We start from the raw sequence: 18386 nt of genomic DNA on the forward strand, positions 1-18386 counted from the left end.
AAAATATTTGATGGCTTTTCCTTTGAAGGTTTTACTTAAATTGTTTTGTTTTATTAAATGATGGTATTTATCTCTGTAAGCTATTGTTTAAATTCTGCAGCGTACACAGATTGTTTAGACATTTGAAAGAAGTAGAACAGTGCTGATATAGCTGTTGCTATCAGTTACAGCCTGGTTTCTTTGACAGGGATGTTTTGTCTGCATTTTTTGGGGTTGCGTATATGTTTCTCCCTGACCCCTCCCATATCTATTTGCAGTATATTGATAAGCTGAATTTGCAGCTCATGTGATCTTACTGTTCGTATGGACCCGAGGTTCAGATTCTGTTTTATCAAATGCCAAATATCTATTTATATGTATTTCTTTAAAATACTGTGTTGGCACATATATGCGTACATACAGAAAATTGTGTGCTAACATTTTCTGGCAGCTCTTGGGCAAGGTAAGTCTCCAAGTTGAGAAATAAGGATTCCTCAAAAATCCTCACTCTGTACATCAAAGTACAGACTTCAGGTGCTCTCAGTTTAGATGACCCTATGTGAACATATTTCTGTATTCTTCCACCCTTATATTTGTCCGGGGAAAAGTGACCACTCATTGACTATTACAGTACTGTTAAGAGTGTCATCTTCTGTTGGAGGTGCTTTGCGCTCAGCTTTTTTTAATTTGTATGTAATTATGTTGCTCTGTAAAAGTGAAAAAAAATAATTGGTGTTTATTTAATGTAGAATGTCAGATAGCAAGTAATGAGGAAATAGAAGTTTATCTTAAGTGGTTTAAATCGGCCCATGTTTGCATTTGTTGTTCAACACTGAACAATGCATTTATTACTAGCAGGTTTGAATTGCAGTTCTCTGTCCTCAAGCATTATCAAGTGACCTGCAAAAATTACAATTTGAAACTAATTAAAAACTTTAATATAAACACTTTGTTAACATGAAAGTAAGTAAAACACTTCAGTACTATCATTTTTCCATTTCGCCCAACAGGATGGAGAGATGAGCTACAGTGATGCATCAGCCTTTTTGTGGCTGCCTAGAAATTTTTTTGGAAACCACATTGCCAAGTCAACACAATTCTTACCACTCAGGAAACAAATTCTTCAATCAGTGCCAGATATTTCTTAGCACTGTGATAATTATATTTCAGTTTTCTAGGGAGAGTTATCTTTGACTGCTGATTTAGCAGAAATTAATTGAATACATTGAAGGGTTTTTAAGCTCCTCTTATGCATAAAATATGTTGGCTGGGGTGCCAGCGTGATTTTTCCAGAGAGTATGTGGTGTTATAATTTTGTTTCTCGCAGCCTTATGGCATTTCCACCACCATCGTATTTGCTGTCTGTACATTTTGCATATTGGTTTACATTGGCAATGTAAACTGCCTTAACCCTTTGGCCCAAAAGTTGCTGTAGTCAGTTCTGGGACAATGCCAAAAATATACAGCTAGACTGAGGAGCCTAGTGGCTGTTGTAAAGTGTGGTGTTGTTCAAAGAACAAAAAGGTCTGCCTTGCTGTATCTTTTTTTTTTTTTTTTTTCCTAAAGACGGAGGAGTAGCAGTGCGCCAGTGGCTCAGTGGCTATACAACTGAGCTTGATAGAGAGCTGGGTATTCCAGTCTATGGAGATGGCTGTGCAGCAGCAGCAATATGTTGCAACATAATATAAAATGTATAAAATCCTTCCTCATCCTCGATGGCAGTTATTGCTGGAGTTTCCATAGGAGTGCTGTGTGACTGAAGAGAAGTGAGACTCAGGACAGGTTTCCTAGAAAAAGGTGGAAAAAGTTCAAGATCCCTGAGTTAGTACTATCCAGAGCAGACCACTCCAGCTTTAAGCAGTTAATGAGGCAGTATTTGCTGAAGTTATTTTGCAATTGGAAGTAAGTACAGTAAACAGGGAGGTGACTAATTAATCTCTGAGTCTTTGACCAACTGCCTGGACTAAAAGAGCTCTGAATTATCAGTGGTGTGGCTTCTGTGAGAAAACATTTGTAATGGCTGGTTTTGAATCACAAATGAAGAAGGAGAATGAAAGAAAGCATACATACCATTTTGATATATTTAATTCTAATATAATTTGTAAGTCCTCTGTCAGCTTTATGGTGGATATCTGGTTGCTATAAATAACTTTGGGGGGTGCACTCTGATGTATTGAGAAATGGTTTTGCTGAAATTGTTTTGCTGGAAAGTATTACTTAGTTCTCTGATCTGATGTGTTTTGTCCCCTTTTACATACTGTTTTTGTTAATGCCAACTGAAATTCCTGCATGTAAAGACTGCAGAACTGGGCTTTGAATGCAAAGATCTTAAAGAAGGAATTGTCAATAGCTGTTTGACAAACTTGGTATTTTCTTGTGCTATTTTTCTTATGATCTGCAGTGCTTATTGAAAGCTTGGTTAACTGAGAAAGAAGAGGCTTTGAGTAAGGTCCAGACAAGCAACTTCAAGGATCAGACAGACCTGAGTGTGAATGTTCGAAAGCTAGCAGTGAGTATTGCTATCCTGTTCTATCCTGTCAAGTCTCATAGACTAAATGAATGGCAAATTACCAGTTTGACCCCAGTAGGAGCTGTGAATGCATGATACTTTGGAAGCCAGGACAATATTCTCTCCTTGCCAGATTCTTTCACTTGAATTTAAAAAATGTGTACAACTTACTCCATGGCCATTCCAGGTTTGTCTGCCAAACTTTGAAACAGCTATCCTGGGTTTTTAACAGGGTTTGGAGTTTATTGCAGGCCACCGGTCAGCTGTGTTTTCCAAAGTGTGGGTTTGTGGTTTGTGTTTTTCGTTTTGTTCTGGGTTGTTTTTTTTTTAATACCTTGGTGCAGCTTGTACCTGAACTAATCATTAGTAACTGTTACTCAGAAGATACTGCTGACTGCTCTAGGAGCTGTTTCAGGGATGCGCTCTTTTTAAGACCGTCTGTTAGTGCTTTGTTATACAAGAGAATTGTTTTGAAATCTATGATGCATCTGGCTCAGGCAGTATCTTTTTGGTTTTTCTTTTTTTTCCCCATGGAATTAAAAGCTGAGGGGTGGCAGAATACTTGATGTCATCTTTTAATGTTTTCTTTTAACTTCAGATTTTGAAAGAGGACATGGGTATGAAACGGCAAACACTAGACCAGCTGAATGAGCTAGGTCAGGATGTGGCCCAGATCCTTGGGAATGGCAGAGCATCCAGGAAAATCGATCAGGATCAAGAAGAACTAACTCAGAGGTGGGACAGTTTGGTTCAGAAGCTAGAGGATTACTCTAACCAGGTACTTAACAAGGCTTTATTACTTTTTAGCTGTTCAGATGTCTGTATGTATGCAAACCTCATTGATACTGTCAGCAAAATTGCCCAGGGGAGTTCTTGGCATCAGGCTAGAGAGTTAGGTGAGTGCTCTTTCACGTGGGGCTGACTTTATCCGCTGACAAAGCTGTCTGCGTTTTTTGGTCTTCAAAACCCCAAGTTGTTAACCTGACTAGTACTATTACTCCTTTCTCACACAGATTAAGCTTCATTTTTCTGATGAGTAAAGCAGGCTTGCCATGTATTATCAGTCAATGCAAATGCCTTTAAACATTATAAGAGTGCTGGGACTGGATTAAATCCGATACTAAAAGAAAACAAAGACAAAACCCAAACCCCAGAATAGATAAATAAATGGGAGTCATACAAGCATTTATGCTCTGTGAGTATGATTTCTCATCTGTTGAAAATAGAGTAGTTGTTTGTTTGCTATGTAATGGTGATAGCCAAGCTGGATTGTTAAATGTTTATTTTAGTCTTTTGAGTGCTTGGTGATGTTTTTATTTAGACAGAACTCCCATTGGCTTCTGTGAGAACTTTGTTTGACAGTTTTATGACTCATATGTCCTTTTTATGATATTAAAATGTTATTATGGTAAAGGCTGTGGCACTGATTCATGATCCATTTAGTGTATAGTGAATTAGTTGTGCAGTCTGAGTAGGGGTCCATTTCATCCGTGTGGCTTTAATTTGTTCTTGCGTTTGTGTCAAAGCACTGGAGAGTGCCAAATCCTGTCTTCATCCTTTCGCTCCCCCTAAATATCAAGCACATACTTAGAACTTACAGGTTGATTCCCCCAGGACTTCCTTTATAACCCGTTAAAGAGTGCGGAAGGTTTCTATTGACTTCAGTGAGTTTTTTAGGCCAAATCCACTGTGCGTTAGTTCTTTCTGAGATCTCGGCTTGGTTTTATGAACTATGAGTGTAAAATATAGCATTGTGTGTTAATAAACCCCAAGGACCTTGGTTCTTTCTGTGAACCAAGCAATTATAAAAGAAAATAGATTATAATGCTTATTTTGTTGATTTTGGTTCACTTGGCCTGGCAATTCTAGTTGAACTGAGAATTGTGATGCATAGTTTGCACCTGTAAAATGAGAATAATGAAGTTTTCTCTGGAGCGCATCTATGATAAAGGTGCTTTATGACAGCTAGATGTGGTAATTTGTAGGAGTGAATGAATAGGCTTTTATGACTGATGAGTAAAAGGAACTAAGCAAAAGCAATTCGGTTTGTGTTAGAGATGGCATTTAACCCTTTTGCTAAATTATTTTGTATAGGTAACTCAAGCGGTAGGAAGTGTAGGGATGTCACAGGTTTCACAGAAGACTGCTGCAGGAACAACGCAATTGAAGGAACAGGTAGTGGTTAAACAATCCAGACAGGAGCTACCCCCACCGCCACCTCCAAAGAAAAGGCAAATCCCGGGGGACAGTGAAGCAAAGAAAAAGTAAGTATATGTCACTACCATTTTCCCTGGCTCACTAGACTCGCTAGATACTACATAGGTTCATGTCTCTTGGTTTGGCTTTTGATTCTTCTTTTCTGCAAGTGAGGAATACTTAAGTTGCAGTTGTGAGGTTGGTTTGGGGAGTGGGAAGGAAATGTTATGTACAGCCTTGTTTTCAGAGCAACAAAAAACCTGCAGCTTCCATTAATTTCAAAGGGAGACGAGGGTGGTTTTTTTTTTTCTCAAAAAAGCAGGTCTTCAGTCCTTTGTACCTCGGTTCTTTTGCTGAAAGATAGAATTAATTATTTACTTTCTTTTGGAAAAACATCTCACCTTTGGTTAAAAAGTGTTGTGAAAGTGCCAAGTATTTTGATTTATTTATTACTTATTTCTAATCTCTGTAAAATATATGGGAGAAACTGCACACAAGGCTCAGAAACCTATTCCATGTCCCTGGTATTTAGTAATAAGAACAATATTACTGTGATGTCTCCTTTCACAAGTATATCTGGAGTGGCTGACTGATGTGCATTTATAGAATCATAGAATGGTTTGGGCTGGAAGGACCTTTGAAGATCATCTAGTTCCAACGCCCGTGCCATAGGCAGGGACACCTTTCACTAGATCAGGTTGCTCAGAGCCCCATCCAGCCTGGCCTTAAACACTGCCAGGGAGGGGACATCGACAGTTTCTCTGGGCAACCTGTTCCAGTGCCTCACCACCCTCACAGTAAAGAATTTCTTCCCAATATCTAATCTAAATCTACCCTCTTTCAGTTTAAAACCATTACTCCTCATCCTATCACTACACTCCCTGATAGAGTCCTTCCCCATCTCTCCTGTAGTCCCGCTTTAGGTACTGGAAGGCTGCTGTAAGGTTTCCCCAGAGCTTTCTCTTCTCTAGGCTAAACAGTATTTAATAACGTATTTCAGTGCCTTTATTAAATAGCATACCTAAAAATAAAGGGATTGTTTCAAGATGAGTTAAGAAAGTAAATTCACTATAGTCATCATTTTGCTTTTTGTGCTTGCCTGAGAAAATGCTCATTTCTTTGGGGTGTCGCTAGTTTAAACTTTTGGCAGGTTGTTTAGGGAGAGGATAGGTGGTCTGCGTCAAGAGCAGGGAGTTGCTGTGCTAGGTGATGTGTGTTCACACAGTGAAGAAGAGTTGTTCTCTTCATTTTTCTGGAGGAGGAGTGGAGGTTTGAAGGGGTGAGGAACCTGCCCAAACCCTCTTGAGGATCCTGGTCAGACCCTCCGAGCCCTGGTGGGGATAGTGTGTGCACGCAGGTGTCCCAGGGCAGTAATGCACTTGGCACCCCATCTCTCCCTTCTCTCTCTTGGTCTCATGAGTTGTAAAAACTATTTTAGACTTTGAAAGCAAAAGTGATTTGATCTGTTATCTTTTTTTCCTAGAGTCCAAACTGTATTAAGGACAGAGTCAGTTAAAATAGGTTAAACTTTCTGATGCTTTTGCCTGATCCCAGTTACTTATGTTGAGACCAACAAATGGCCAGTAACTAGAATTTTGCAGGTTTTCCTGTGAAAACTTTGAGTGACTAACAGTGACTTCTGCATTTGTTGGTAGGTTGTTATTCCATGTTAGGATTTACACTGTGTTAAGTAGTATAATTGTAATACGGCCTGACTTGTGGTCTGTGTAGTCTGTCTATCCTTCTGTACAGTATTGGTTAATTTGGGAGTTGGGTTTTTTATTTGTTTGGTTTTGGTGGTGATGGGTTGTAGCATAGACGTTTTAGGCATAAGAAAGTTTTTTTGTTAGTATAGACATGCCTAACTGTAGCCAAAAATATTAAGCTATCACCTAATCTTTAGTCAGCAAAGCATTCAAAAAGTTTGTCCGCTGTCACTGCCATGAGTGCTTAAGCTGCTAGCTTTTTCTTCAGACTAAATAGTGTTGCAGACTTTGACGAAATCTAGAACAGTAATTCTTTGTCTTGTTCCTGAGGTTTGGTTTATTACTTCCAAAATACTCAGCCTTGAGTGATAACTTTTGTGGTGTATCAAAAGAAACTGTAATAGTTTGCATGAAGATATGTATAAAAATAATTAAGAAATAGATTGCACCATGTATTCTCAATTTGCTCCCGAAGGCTAATACCATGGACATAATTTTTACTATAGCAGGTTTTTGAAAGTCTGTATCTGTCCTACTGCCTGTGAGTAGTAATAGGAGAAACACAAATCTTGTGTGTGGTCTTTCTGTTTTGGGATTGAGCAATGTGCTGAACTTAAGATTTCTGTTTTTTAAGACAGAGTGACTGAATAGGTAAATATGAGCCCAAAAAATTGTCTGACCTTTTAAACCAGGTTTGAGGCTGAAAGTGCTGAGCTCTTGAACTGGATTTCAAAATCAAAATCTGCCATTCAGGCCACAGACATCAAAGAATACAAGAAGATGAGAGAGACTTCAAACATGAAAGAAAAGTTGAAGGTAAAATGGGGAGATAGAGTGTTTCTGTGAATAGTATATTTTGTCTCTAAGCTGGCTGTCACCAGGAGGTGTGGGCTGATCCACATGCTTCGTGGGGATTAAGTCCTTTAGTTAAATAGTTTCAGATCTGGACATACATGGAAATCTCTCATGAGCTGGACATAGACTTTTGCTGGTGTTGGGTTACACAATCCACAGGAAACTTTAAAAACATGCATTACTGTTGTCTCCTTTGGAGTTCTGATAAATGTCTGTCTTCAGGATTAGTATCTTTTCCACTAAGCACCATGTTTTGGCTTCATGTTTCACAGTTGGAGATGGACTTGATTTGACACCGCTTTTGTAATTTTGGCAGAGATGGGTCAGTGGGCTGCTTAGAGACCCCCTGAATCATGCTGTGACACTCTGCACACACTCTACTACCCAGGTTCTAAAGTGGTCCGTTGCTATAATGTTTGGACACGTTGTTTGCTCTGTTAATTTTGGAGAAAACCTGATAGTTACAACTCCTGTACAGTATTACTGACTTGAAAGACAGAATACATAATTTTACAGGATCCTGTAGGAGCCATGAAATAACCATTTTATCTTCTATTCCTTCTGTTTCTGTTGCCTTTTTTGGTCCTTGAGCATGATTTGTTAATGAAGGCTTACTGGAGCTTTAGCAGGACCTGAACCTGCTTTTGAAATCAAAGACAATACTTAAAAATATCTATAAGGAGACTCCTTCTCAGTGCTGTAGTGCAAAATGGTGCCAGTAGGAATGTTCGGAATGGCGGTACTGTTGGAAATAAAAACCAAAACAACCCTCCCAATAGTTTATTTATAGATCTTTATGAATGTTTGTAGCCTTTTATAAAATAGGCTCCAAGACGAACACCAGGTTCCCATGAACAGCACTGTTTTTAAATGATTGGGCTCTAAGTGGGTAGGACAGTGTTTGTTCTTCCCAGCTGTGCAAATAAATGCATGCCTCTTCTGAATTTACTGTAGCAAGTCTAAACCAGAGTAATGTCCTTGGACATTAGTTTCAAAAAGATTTTAATTTGGAGATGTTTTGTAGTCTCGGAGGATATCGAAGTTGTGGCCTTGTGGCTAAGGAACTTGTCTTTCCTCTGTGGATGTATTCTACCTCTTGGCTCCCACAGGAACATTCACCAGTATGTATGACTTGAGGAAGGAACTTGTTCTTCTGAAAATCTTGGTTGTCACATAGGATTTCTCTCAGGATTTCATTATGAAGGAGAGTGAAGCATTAGAGCTTATGAGAGTGGATTACTAGTATGCTATAGTTCTTGCTAGCTAGGCTTCTAGGGAAGAGGTGGTTGTCCCCTTCTACTGGAAATCTCAGCATAGACTGTAGAGGCAAAGGGACTTTTTTAAAAAAGGTCTTTTCTCCACTGATTCACATTAAATAATTACAATTTTTTATCACAGGTGACTTGTTTCAGCTGGTGTCCCAGTATCTGATTTCACATAGCAGGATTGTCAACCCTGTCAACCATATTTTGTTCCTGGTGGTGTTGTACTAGTCTTTTGTTTGCCTGGTACTTGAGAGCTAACTCCTTTTGCATTTGTTTTCCGAACAAGCAGTGCTAACATGTATCTTAGAAGGTGCTGTATCCAAGAAAAATGGAATGTGTTTTGTGTAGTAGTGGGAAAATACATGTTACCTGGGGGCAGCAGGGGGAAGTCAAGAAAAATGACCCTCTCTGAAACTGTATTCTTTTGGGGTTCGCTTTGTAGGTGATTGAAAAAGAAAGGGTTGAAAAAAGCCAAAAGTTAGATGAACTGAAACGAAGTGGACATATTCTTTTGGATCAAATGGGAAAGGGTAAGCAGTTTGAAGGTTTTCTGTTTTGTGATTTAATCAGATGAGTTGCAGGGAAGTAATACTGATATATGCTATCTCCAGTTAAGCATCACAATGTATTCCTTCCCTCTCCCTCCATTTTCTTTCCTTCAGAGGCACTGGTCATTGTTACTGTTACTAGTTACTGATGTGTTTTGTTTCTATTCAGGCTTATAGAAGAGCAATATTAATATTCTTTGCTTAATGTGTGTGTGTTCATTTGCAACCTTTTAAGGATTATTTTTATTGAAATAGAAATAATTTCTTAAAATGGCAGTAACATGCTTTTGGGGGAAGGAGTTGGTTTAATTTTAAATTGTGTGGAGATTTTAAGTATAAAATTTTAAAATATAGGTGGCTTGAAGTAGAAATTTTGAACCAAATTCGGGCTTGATAAATGTGTGTATATCATTCGTAGTTTTCTCTATTTCTGTAAAAACTGTCAGGATGTTTTGATGATACAGTCCCAATTTATGGCTCAAAGGCAAGAGAGAAGCCTCCATGCTTGAGAAAATGATTGATTGTCAATTAAAACACTTATCCCTGGAAACTTATAATTAACATCAGTGAAAATTAAGCCTTGCCAAAATCTTGTTTCATAATATGACAAAATTCCATCAGTGAAATGTGGCTTTCTCTGTAAAAGAGCTGTTTATATCATCCAGAGACAGTCTTTTAGATCTGCTACGCACTTGGCTTCTGGTGAAGTTGCTATGACTGGTAGCATTCAGACAGGTGAAAGGATGGTATCACTGTCCTGCATACTGACCAGCATCCCTTTTGGAAAATGCTGATTTCCATTGGATTTCCCAACTGTCACATTTTTTTTTTTTCTACCTGGCCCCTCTGCCTGGATGCCCCAGTCTGCTAAGCATCTCCAATCCTCCCCTCCTTGCCTACTACGGCTGAAGCTTTTTACAGTGGGTGCCATTGCCCTGAAGCTGATGGCTGGAAGCCACTGATTTGACCTGGAGTTTGGCCTATAAAAATTTGTAGCTGTTCCTTGTCTTCAAACCTGGACAGAGATGCTCCCTCCCTCTCTCCCTCTTTTATAATCCCCTCCATCAGTGATAGGTCATGGCTATGAAATGAAACCAGTATCTGTTGATCATAATGAGAAATGCATAGTTCAAAAAGGCAGTTTGTATCAGCAAAAAATAAGATACGGAAATCGTTTCCTGATTGTTTGCCATCTTAAAGTTTGGGACCTATAGAAAGTAACCAATCTATAGCCCCTGGCTTTGCTAGTCTGCTAGTATGTTTTGTCCAGCTCAGAATGACAGCCCTTCTCTAAAACCAGGCCCAGCTACACCTGTATGGAATAATGCACAGCACTGGCATGCATGTGTATACATCCATTTCTATCCTGGGGCATGTACAGGCGGTGACCGATCATTGTGCGCACGCTCCTCTTATGTGGCTGGTTGCAGCTGCTGTGCTTCTGCACTGTAGATGTGCCAAGTGTACGGCCAGTGTGCGAAGCGCAGGGAGGATCTGTGGAGCAGAACCTTCAAGTGCCCTTGTAGAAGCTGGCTGGCTGCCCTAGACCAGAGCGCTGGGCTCCACTTATGCTAAAGCAGTGCAGCCAACAGACCCCTGCGTGCGAATCTCCTCCTTATACCCTGATCTAAATGACAGAATTGCTAAGTTCAAATGACCCAAATATGCCTTATAAAAAGAAGGTGGTACCTTGAAAGAGAATCTGCATCAGAAACTTGCAATGGCAAGAATGTACCGTTGAATGCACATTGCACTGAAATTTTTTCATCCATAGCAAAATTGTCAGTTTACTTCTGGCACTTGAGGAAATGAAAGAACAAGGAATGGGTGGGAGGTCTGTTCACTTCTGCTGCTGCATCCTCAAGTAATGCATTGATTTGTCAAAAACATGGTATAGCAAGTGCTTCGTGTAGCCACTGTGATTGGGAAATAACCTCATGTTTTGTCGTGTTGCTTTTGTAGCTATTCATATTACCTAATTATTAATCATGTCTGCATGCAATGTGGCATTGTTAGCCATTGCTCCCTCTCTCTCCCAGGCCGACAGGATTTCCATCTACCTTTTCAGTGAATTTATTGCTGCCTTCCAACTTGCTGCTTCCCTTTTTCTTTGTGGTGTCTAGAATCACTTAAAAAAATAAATTCACTGGAAGCCTACTTAAATGAAGCTTATTGTACTAAAACCTGCATATCAACATTTAGACAAAAATCATGATGGTAAAGACAGTCATGATAGCCGAGAGTCAGCTCACTGTTATAAATTCAAACATTATCAAAGGGAAAGAATGGGAGTGGAATATCTCACTCTTCATTTTACTGTTAGTGTGGAAATGAAAAGCTGAAACACTTAGTAATAAGTACAGTTTTATGCATAGTGGACTTGGAATAAAAGCATTTTGGATGTTAATGCAAGTGTGCACCAGTATCTGAAGCAAGGAAAGGTTAAATGCCTGTTAATCAAAATGTGTTGCAGTTAATGTAACAATAATTTATATAATCTTTTTAGAGGGACTTTCTACAGTGGATATAAAAAGTGTGATGGAGAAAATATTGTCAGGGTGGAAAGATGTGGTTCAACATCTGGAAGAAGTGGCCAGAAAGATAAAGTACCAGGAAGATATAAATGCTTATTTTAAGGAAATGAGCGAGCTTGAGAAGACTGTAATTGAGAAGGATGGCTGGCTTAAAAATGACGCTTCTTCAGCATCTCAGCCCTCAGCAGTCCTGAAGGACTTATGTCACGTAAGTCTGGCAAAACTTGCTAATTTTGATCGGAAGCTGTTAGGAGCACAGAATACCCCAGAGGAGCTTAGCCTAGTCGGTAATAAGGTAACTCAAAATTTCTGAGGCATTCGGGGTGCCAGATTTGGCTGGAAGATTTTGGTACCTGTGTCACAGGAGTACTTTAATGTTGTTGCCCTAGGAATGTGGAGGAGCTGCGCTGCAGTAGCTTACCAAAATCTTCACGTTAACAAGGCAAATGTGAGATTTGGTTTTGGTTTTAATATTTCACAGCGGGAGTTAACTCATCTTCTAAGCCTGAGTCCACAGCTGGAACATCTGAAAGCCACCTGCAAGGCACTCACCTCTCAGCCCATGCCTCCAAACTTCATTCAGGAGAGCTTGAATGGTTTTCTTGATCACTTCAAGTTGACTCGTCAGAAACTAGAGGAATGTCACCAGCAGCTGAAGAAAGGTAAATATGTGTGTGTGTGTGTGTGTATATTTTTTTCTTTTTTTTAACATAAGCCCTCCTGATACTTGTGTTCTGATTTTTTTTGTTGTTGTTGTTGTTTTGAGCTGATTTGAAAACTCATTGAACTCTGGTAGAGTTTTCCTACCGATTCTGGGAGGCTTTGGGTCAGGCTGACAAAATCTTTTTATTCACCTGAAAGAATATTTGTATGACCTCCTCTGTGCACGCTACAAAATATACTGTTCCACGGTGTTAAAAGTGATTATGCAAGGATGCAACATTCCTGAAACTACATTTAAGGAATTAGCAAAACATATTTAAGGTGGATAATATAGTTTGAAAAGCTGTGTGTCTCTGGCACTTACAGAAGTAAATGATAATACTAGAAATGAAAAATGGAAGATTAAGCGACCTTGTAAAATTGAAGTGCGCATGTGAAATTTATTCTTTTTAACAGCCTTGAGCACATTAGTCATACATAATTCCTTTTGGAAAATTCATCTTTGAAGTGATTTGGAATCTGGCTTGCTTTTCAGGCACTTTCTACTTGGGTTTTTGTTGCATTAAAAATTTCATTATGAGCATTCAAACCAGTCATGCTGGCTTCTAAAGGATTTTAAATGTAGTGCGCAAAATATGTAGCTCTGTTAATATTTTACAGCTCTATAGCAAGAGTGCAAACCTATAAGTTTTTTTTTTTTTTCCTTAATTTTCATTTTGTTTGAGGAACTCAAGGAAGCGTTTTGCTAACAGCCCCAAATGGAAGAGCATTAAGACTTTATTCTTTGTGTAATAAAAATAGGCTCAATTACTAAATTGTTAGGCCATCTATATAATGTGTTGCACAAGGCCTGCATGCTTTGATTATATCCATGCAGAAAACTGTATGAATAACGTATGTCTGTCACGCTCAAATTACAGGGTATGCTTTCATTCTTACTGTGAGGAATGATTATTTTATGACTGTTCGGAGTTCATGTACTTCTGAATAATTTTATTGGTATTGCGTGTTTTGGTAATTATTACATGATGTGGCAAAAACATTCTCTATTTTTCATGCCACACATCACTTGAGGCCTTATTAGTATATTTGAACCAATTATTACTTGGTAAAAACACTTTATGTATCATAATATGTTAAATTTGTATTTGTGTATTTTTTCTGAATGATAATTTCTCTGCAGATTGTGTATTGCTAAAGAACAGAGGGAAATGTCAGCTCAGGGTTTCAGTTGTTTATTTACAGCATAGTTTTAAATGCTGTAAGGTAAAAGAACTTCCATAGCCATATAATGCGGAGAAACAACTGGTGGTGGCACTTGAGCATTTGTGAACTTGGCAGGCTTTGACTGACAGAAGTCCAGCTTCTTTCATGGCTCTTCTTTGAGCCTCTGAAAATTTCCTGATGGAGTAGTACTCAGTCCCATCTCTACAAGCATTTTTTATGGGAATTGTGACTTAATTTTTTTTGTCAATGGGAGGCTATTCTAACTATTTTCTTGTCCTTCACGATTAGTTTAGTGACAGTACACCTACTTGCTTTACTTGCTTTTTACTGAATTATCTTTTTTTTTTTTTTTCCCCCTCCTCCCTATAAATTGATCCTGGCTTTTTGAGAAGAGGAAGCTGGATAACTCTCTTGATTCTCTCTAGAAATGTTGACGCATTCCTTAGTTATAAATAGTGTGACAGTTCTGACAGTAAGCTGTTGAAAAGCTACCTGGTGAGACAGAACAAGGCTTAAATTAATTTTAACTTGTGGCAGTGACAAAATTGCTTAGGAATCCAAGGCCAGAGAATGTACATACCACAGTACAGGTCTTACAACTGAAATCCTGTTCACTGCAGTTTTCTAAATCTGACGTTTTCATTCTGAAATGCCAGAGTGAGGTGCTGCCTCCTGCTTGGGATTCCACAGAGGGCTGGCTTGAGCAAAATCTGAGACACAGTCAAAGATTGCAAGCAGACACTCCATCCAAATTTTAATTCTCTTGTCAGTCTTCCCAGATAGTGTCTCTGATCTGGTAACAGGCTGAAAGCTGCTATTTTCATATATTTGTGTGTGTGTATATATATAAAAATGAAAAAAACCCACCACCACCACCACCAAAAAAAAACCCAAACAAAAAAAACCCCAAACCAACCAACCCCCCCCCAAAAACCCCAAACCCCAACCCTGCTACTACACTAATACATATTTTATGTATGTTTGTTTATATGTAAAATACTAGCTTATATATATAGTTACTATAGTGTGTATATTTAACTTTATATGTAATATATGGCTATTATATATGCTATACTTTATAGTCCATATATAGTAGATAACTGTTTGTGTGTTTGCATATAAATAGCAACTCAGTCTAAAACTTTTTAAAATGAAAAATACTAAATAGTGGGGATTTAGGCACGCAAAAGCTCAGGTACTGTTGGTTCCACCACCCTGCCAACCCCAAGAGATTTAGGTGCTTAAGTGTATAAGAAAACTCTAAAAATGGGATTGAGTTTTTAATTTTTTGTTTTTTGGAGGGGAGGAGACTGTCATTGTGTATTTGTTACTATATTTATATAATACCTATTTATATTTTATATATATTTAATATTTTTTTAAGGAAAAAACATTGCCATCAGCAGAAGAGATTTTTTAGCTCTTGGAAGATCTCAGCAGGATTCAATGTACAAGTGTATCTCACATGGTTTCTTGTTTCTAAATGATTCTGATAACTTTGATTATGTTCACATCTCTTATAATTAGGGTCTCGTGTCTATTTCCTTACCTTGTATTTTGTTCCATTACTCTGTTAACGATACCAGAGACGGAAAGCCAGCCGAGCCAGGCCTATGTGGACTCCCTGCAGCGGCTGAAGGACACGCTGAGCGAGCTGGAGCGCAGGCAGCAGTCCATCGCCAGCGGACTGAGCGACCCCAGTAAGGTTGAGAAGGCCCTGCAGCAGGCAAAGGTAACTCTTAAGCTTTGCGCTGAAGTGAGGAAGTTGCTTATTCAGCTGCTGTCATCCTCCTTTCTCCTGCCTTGTCTTCAGTGGGGTAACTAAAACGTTACTCAGAGGGAAGTCGATCAGGGAGCGATGTGTGGAAGTGGCCCCTGGGGGCTGCTTGCTGAAAGCTGGGTCACCACAGGCTGCTGAGGGATGTGTCCGGGCGAGGGCTGGGTATGTCTGAGCCTGCAGACTTCACAGCTTCTCTTGCTGCCTGTGCCAGGAGACGAGGCCAAGAGAGCTGGGATTGTTTGGCTGGGGGAAGAGGAGGCTCTGAGGGATCTTCTCTGAGATGCTGCAGTGCCTCAGACCGCCTTGGCGACCTCCCCGGGCTCTCTCCAATGTGCCCATGTCTCTTGTGCCGAGGAGCCCCAAAATGGATGTCGGGGCCCTGGGAGCATCTCCCTCCTAGGCCCTTGGTTGGATCAGGTTGGTGACCCAATCCAAGGTCCGCTCCATTGCCACTGAGTGCAGTTGTGAGGAGAGCCAGGAGCTGGGGCCTGCCCTTCCCTCCATTGGGAGCTGCCTTCCAGCTCTCCCCACCTGAGCTGCGCTGGAGCTGCCTGGCAGCTGTGCCCGACCTGCCTCTGCCCTCCCAGTGAGGAGGTGGTGCACAGGCTTGTAATCCTCTCCTTCGAGCACTGGGTATAGCCTACACAGGTGTGGGGTGCCTGCCTGCTTAAATTGTCTCAGATTCAGCTGGGTAACAAATCTGTCCCGTTTCATCCTGCTCAGCTGTTATGAAGGAATAACTGTAGTCCTGTGGCCTCCAGATTGCCTTTCAAAGGGAAACGGTGCTTGTAAGCCATAAAGGTAATTTGATGCACAAATTTTGTCCAGTAGAAACTATATTTTGTTTCCTATTATGAGACTATAAAGGCTATATAGAGAAAATCTATGGATGACAGTTGCTTTGTAAATACCAGTTACTGGGGCAGGGCTGGAGTGAGGGGAGAGAATCATGCATCTCCAGTAATTTTTTTTTTTTCTTTAAAAAACTATAAACAATACTTCCTGCCCCCTCCACTGTTCCCCATTGCTTTTGTGGAATCATAGTTATTTTAGAAACGTGTATTTTTCCCTGTGTGGTGACATATGAGGGCTGCAGGTGATTCTGGAGGAGCTCTTGAACTCCAGTTGCTGGGTGGGGAGAGGCCACGTCTGTCTTTCTATCCTTCTCTATTCAGCAGAGTGATCAAATAGGTATTTTTAGAAGGCCAGTAAACAGGGGTGTTAGTGGTTTGTTTTTTTGAACTCACAGATCAAAAAAAGTTCTGAGTTCTTTGTTTTCTCTTATAATGTTGCTTCTGTATTGTTTAAAGTTGACAGATTTTTCTGGTCCATACACTGGCTGAGTTGCCATAGTGTTTAGTCTTTGGAGGCTTGTCTTTTCCTACTTCTGCCGAAATCCTTCCTCCCATTTTCTCCAGAGACTAATTAACCTGAAACGACATACCATGCCAGTGTAGGAGCTTTAAAGAGTGTGACGGGAGGTGGGAACAAACTGTAGATGATGAGCTGCTTGTGAACCTGGGGTTGTCCAGCTCCTTCTTCTGTGCTGTAGCAGGCACTGATAAGTGCTTCAGGCATAGACCCAAGCCAGGGATTGACTCAGTCTGTGGCCCCCTGCGCAGAAAGTTCTTGTTTGCAGAAACATACATCCCTCTTCCCAGTCTCATTGCTACCTCACTGCCTATCCTTTTAGAGGAAATGGTACACTTTATCGTGTTTCTTTCTGGTAAATACAAAGTAAAATTGAGAACATAAACATATTGGAAAAAAAAAGATTCTTCCTCAGTAAAATATATACACGCACGTCCCACATGTACACATTAAATGTATATACTAGCAAAGTTAAATTCATGAAATTATTAACGGTTTCCTGTGTTCATTTCAAATTCCTCTTTCAAACAAATTTTAAGTAGGATAACCAAAATGACTGGTTTAATGAAGTGGCAGTATTTTCCAAGTATTGGCTTATACCTTCAGCTGTTATTTTTCCTTAATATTAGGAAATCAGCTATTTCGGCTCAAGTGACTCTTCATATCAGCAATGACATAGTGAATATATTCATGTTGTATCCTTCCTGTATTCCAGCTGGAAGAGTAGCTTTCAAAATTCAAGTATCCAGAGCTTTCATTGCAGCTAGATGTTATAATAGTTTTACTCAACAAAATTGGGAAGGATGCACTCAGCCTGTTTGTGTGGGCTTTATTGTTTGTTTTCTTTTTTAAAGAAATATATATCTGTGGAGGGAATGAAAAAACTGAGGTCCTGGTATGTCTACATTGCAGTTTCTTTTATGACTGCGGTGTCGCAGAGCCATTGCTTTGATAACTTGAGTGCCAGTACCACACAGCACAGGAGAGGCGTAAGTGTCTGGGTGTTCTTAGCTACGTGGCCAAGCTTTACAGCCCATTTTGTAGTATCTGCTACGGCACCAGTAGAGCAGCTGAAGGTTTTACTGCTTAAAAGGTTGTTTGGACATCTCTGCTGCAATTACTGCAGTAACTGGAGTATCACTCGTCACTGAATCTGTGCTCTGCACAACAAAACCTTTGACGTACTTGCACATGTGTGTAACTGTGGACCTGTTGTATGGCTAATACTGGAAGCAGACTTTTTTTTGTTGTTGTTGTTGCAGACAGTTTGTGAGACACTGGAAGCCCAGAAGCCCAATGTAGATAAACTTGCTGAAGAAACAAAGGCTTTGGAGAAACATGCTGCTTTGGATATAAAAAAGTTCTACACGCAAGAGTTCAAGCAAATGCAGGGACACTGGGACAAGTTAAAGCTCAAGATTTCCAAGGATGTTAAACTACTGGAGGAAATTACATCCAAGTTGAGAATATTTGAGGTAAAATGAAAGTATTTTTTTGTTACAGAACTCAGTTGTTTTAGAGACCTTTCTTTCCCTGTGTTGCTGTAGGAGTCTAGATGATACTGTTTGAGAAGGGAAATGTTGATGTGCCGCTAGTTTGATAGAGGCTGGAAGCATATATAGTGTATTTGTAGCAGGGTAGCAGAGGACTTTTAACAGGCCCAGGATATTGTTTTATCTTCTAATAGAATTACTTTTCACTTAAAATTAGCATTCCTCTTCTTTCAGTATGAGAAACAAAGGTTACACTAAAG

General features: G+C 39.7%; 1 protein-coding gene across 8 annotated transcripts in view; it reads left to right on the top strand.

Annotated features, from left to right (window-relative positions):
* UTRN (utrophin) overlaps positions 1 to 18386 on the top strand; it is a 388166-nt gene that overhangs the window by 94499 nt on the left and 275281 nt on the right. For all 8 annotated transcript variants that reach the window (XM_087773985.1, XM_087773987.1, XM_087773986.1 and 5 more), the window contains 9 exons: positions 2381 to 2488; positions 3087 to 3266; positions 4583 to 4752; positions 7083 to 7206; positions 8953 to 9040; positions 11565 to 11800; positions 12074 to 12254; positions 15069 to 15214; positions 17896 to 18108. In XM_087773985.1, coding sequence (XP_087630111.1) covers positions 2381 to 2488; positions 3087 to 3266; positions 4583 to 4752; positions 7083 to 7206; positions 8953 to 9040; positions 11565 to 11800; positions 12074 to 12254; positions 15069 to 15214; positions 17896 to 18108 — 1446 coding nt within the window. The remainder of the gene's footprint in view (positions 1 to 2380; positions 2489 to 3086; positions 3267 to 4582; positions 4753 to 7082; positions 7207 to 8952; positions 9041 to 11564; positions 11801 to 12073; positions 12255 to 15068; positions 15215 to 17895; positions 18109 to 18386) is intronic.

The sequence above is a fragment of the Nipponia nippon genome, unplaced genomic scaffold, assembly GCF_047370975.1.
Source record: "Nipponia nippon isolate SJK-2023a ecotype South Korea unplaced genomic scaffold, ASM4737097v1 scaffold_4, whole genome shotgun sequence".
Taxonomy (NCBI): Eukaryota; Metazoa; Chordata; class Aves; order Pelecaniformes; family Threskiornithidae; genus Nipponia; species Nipponia nippon.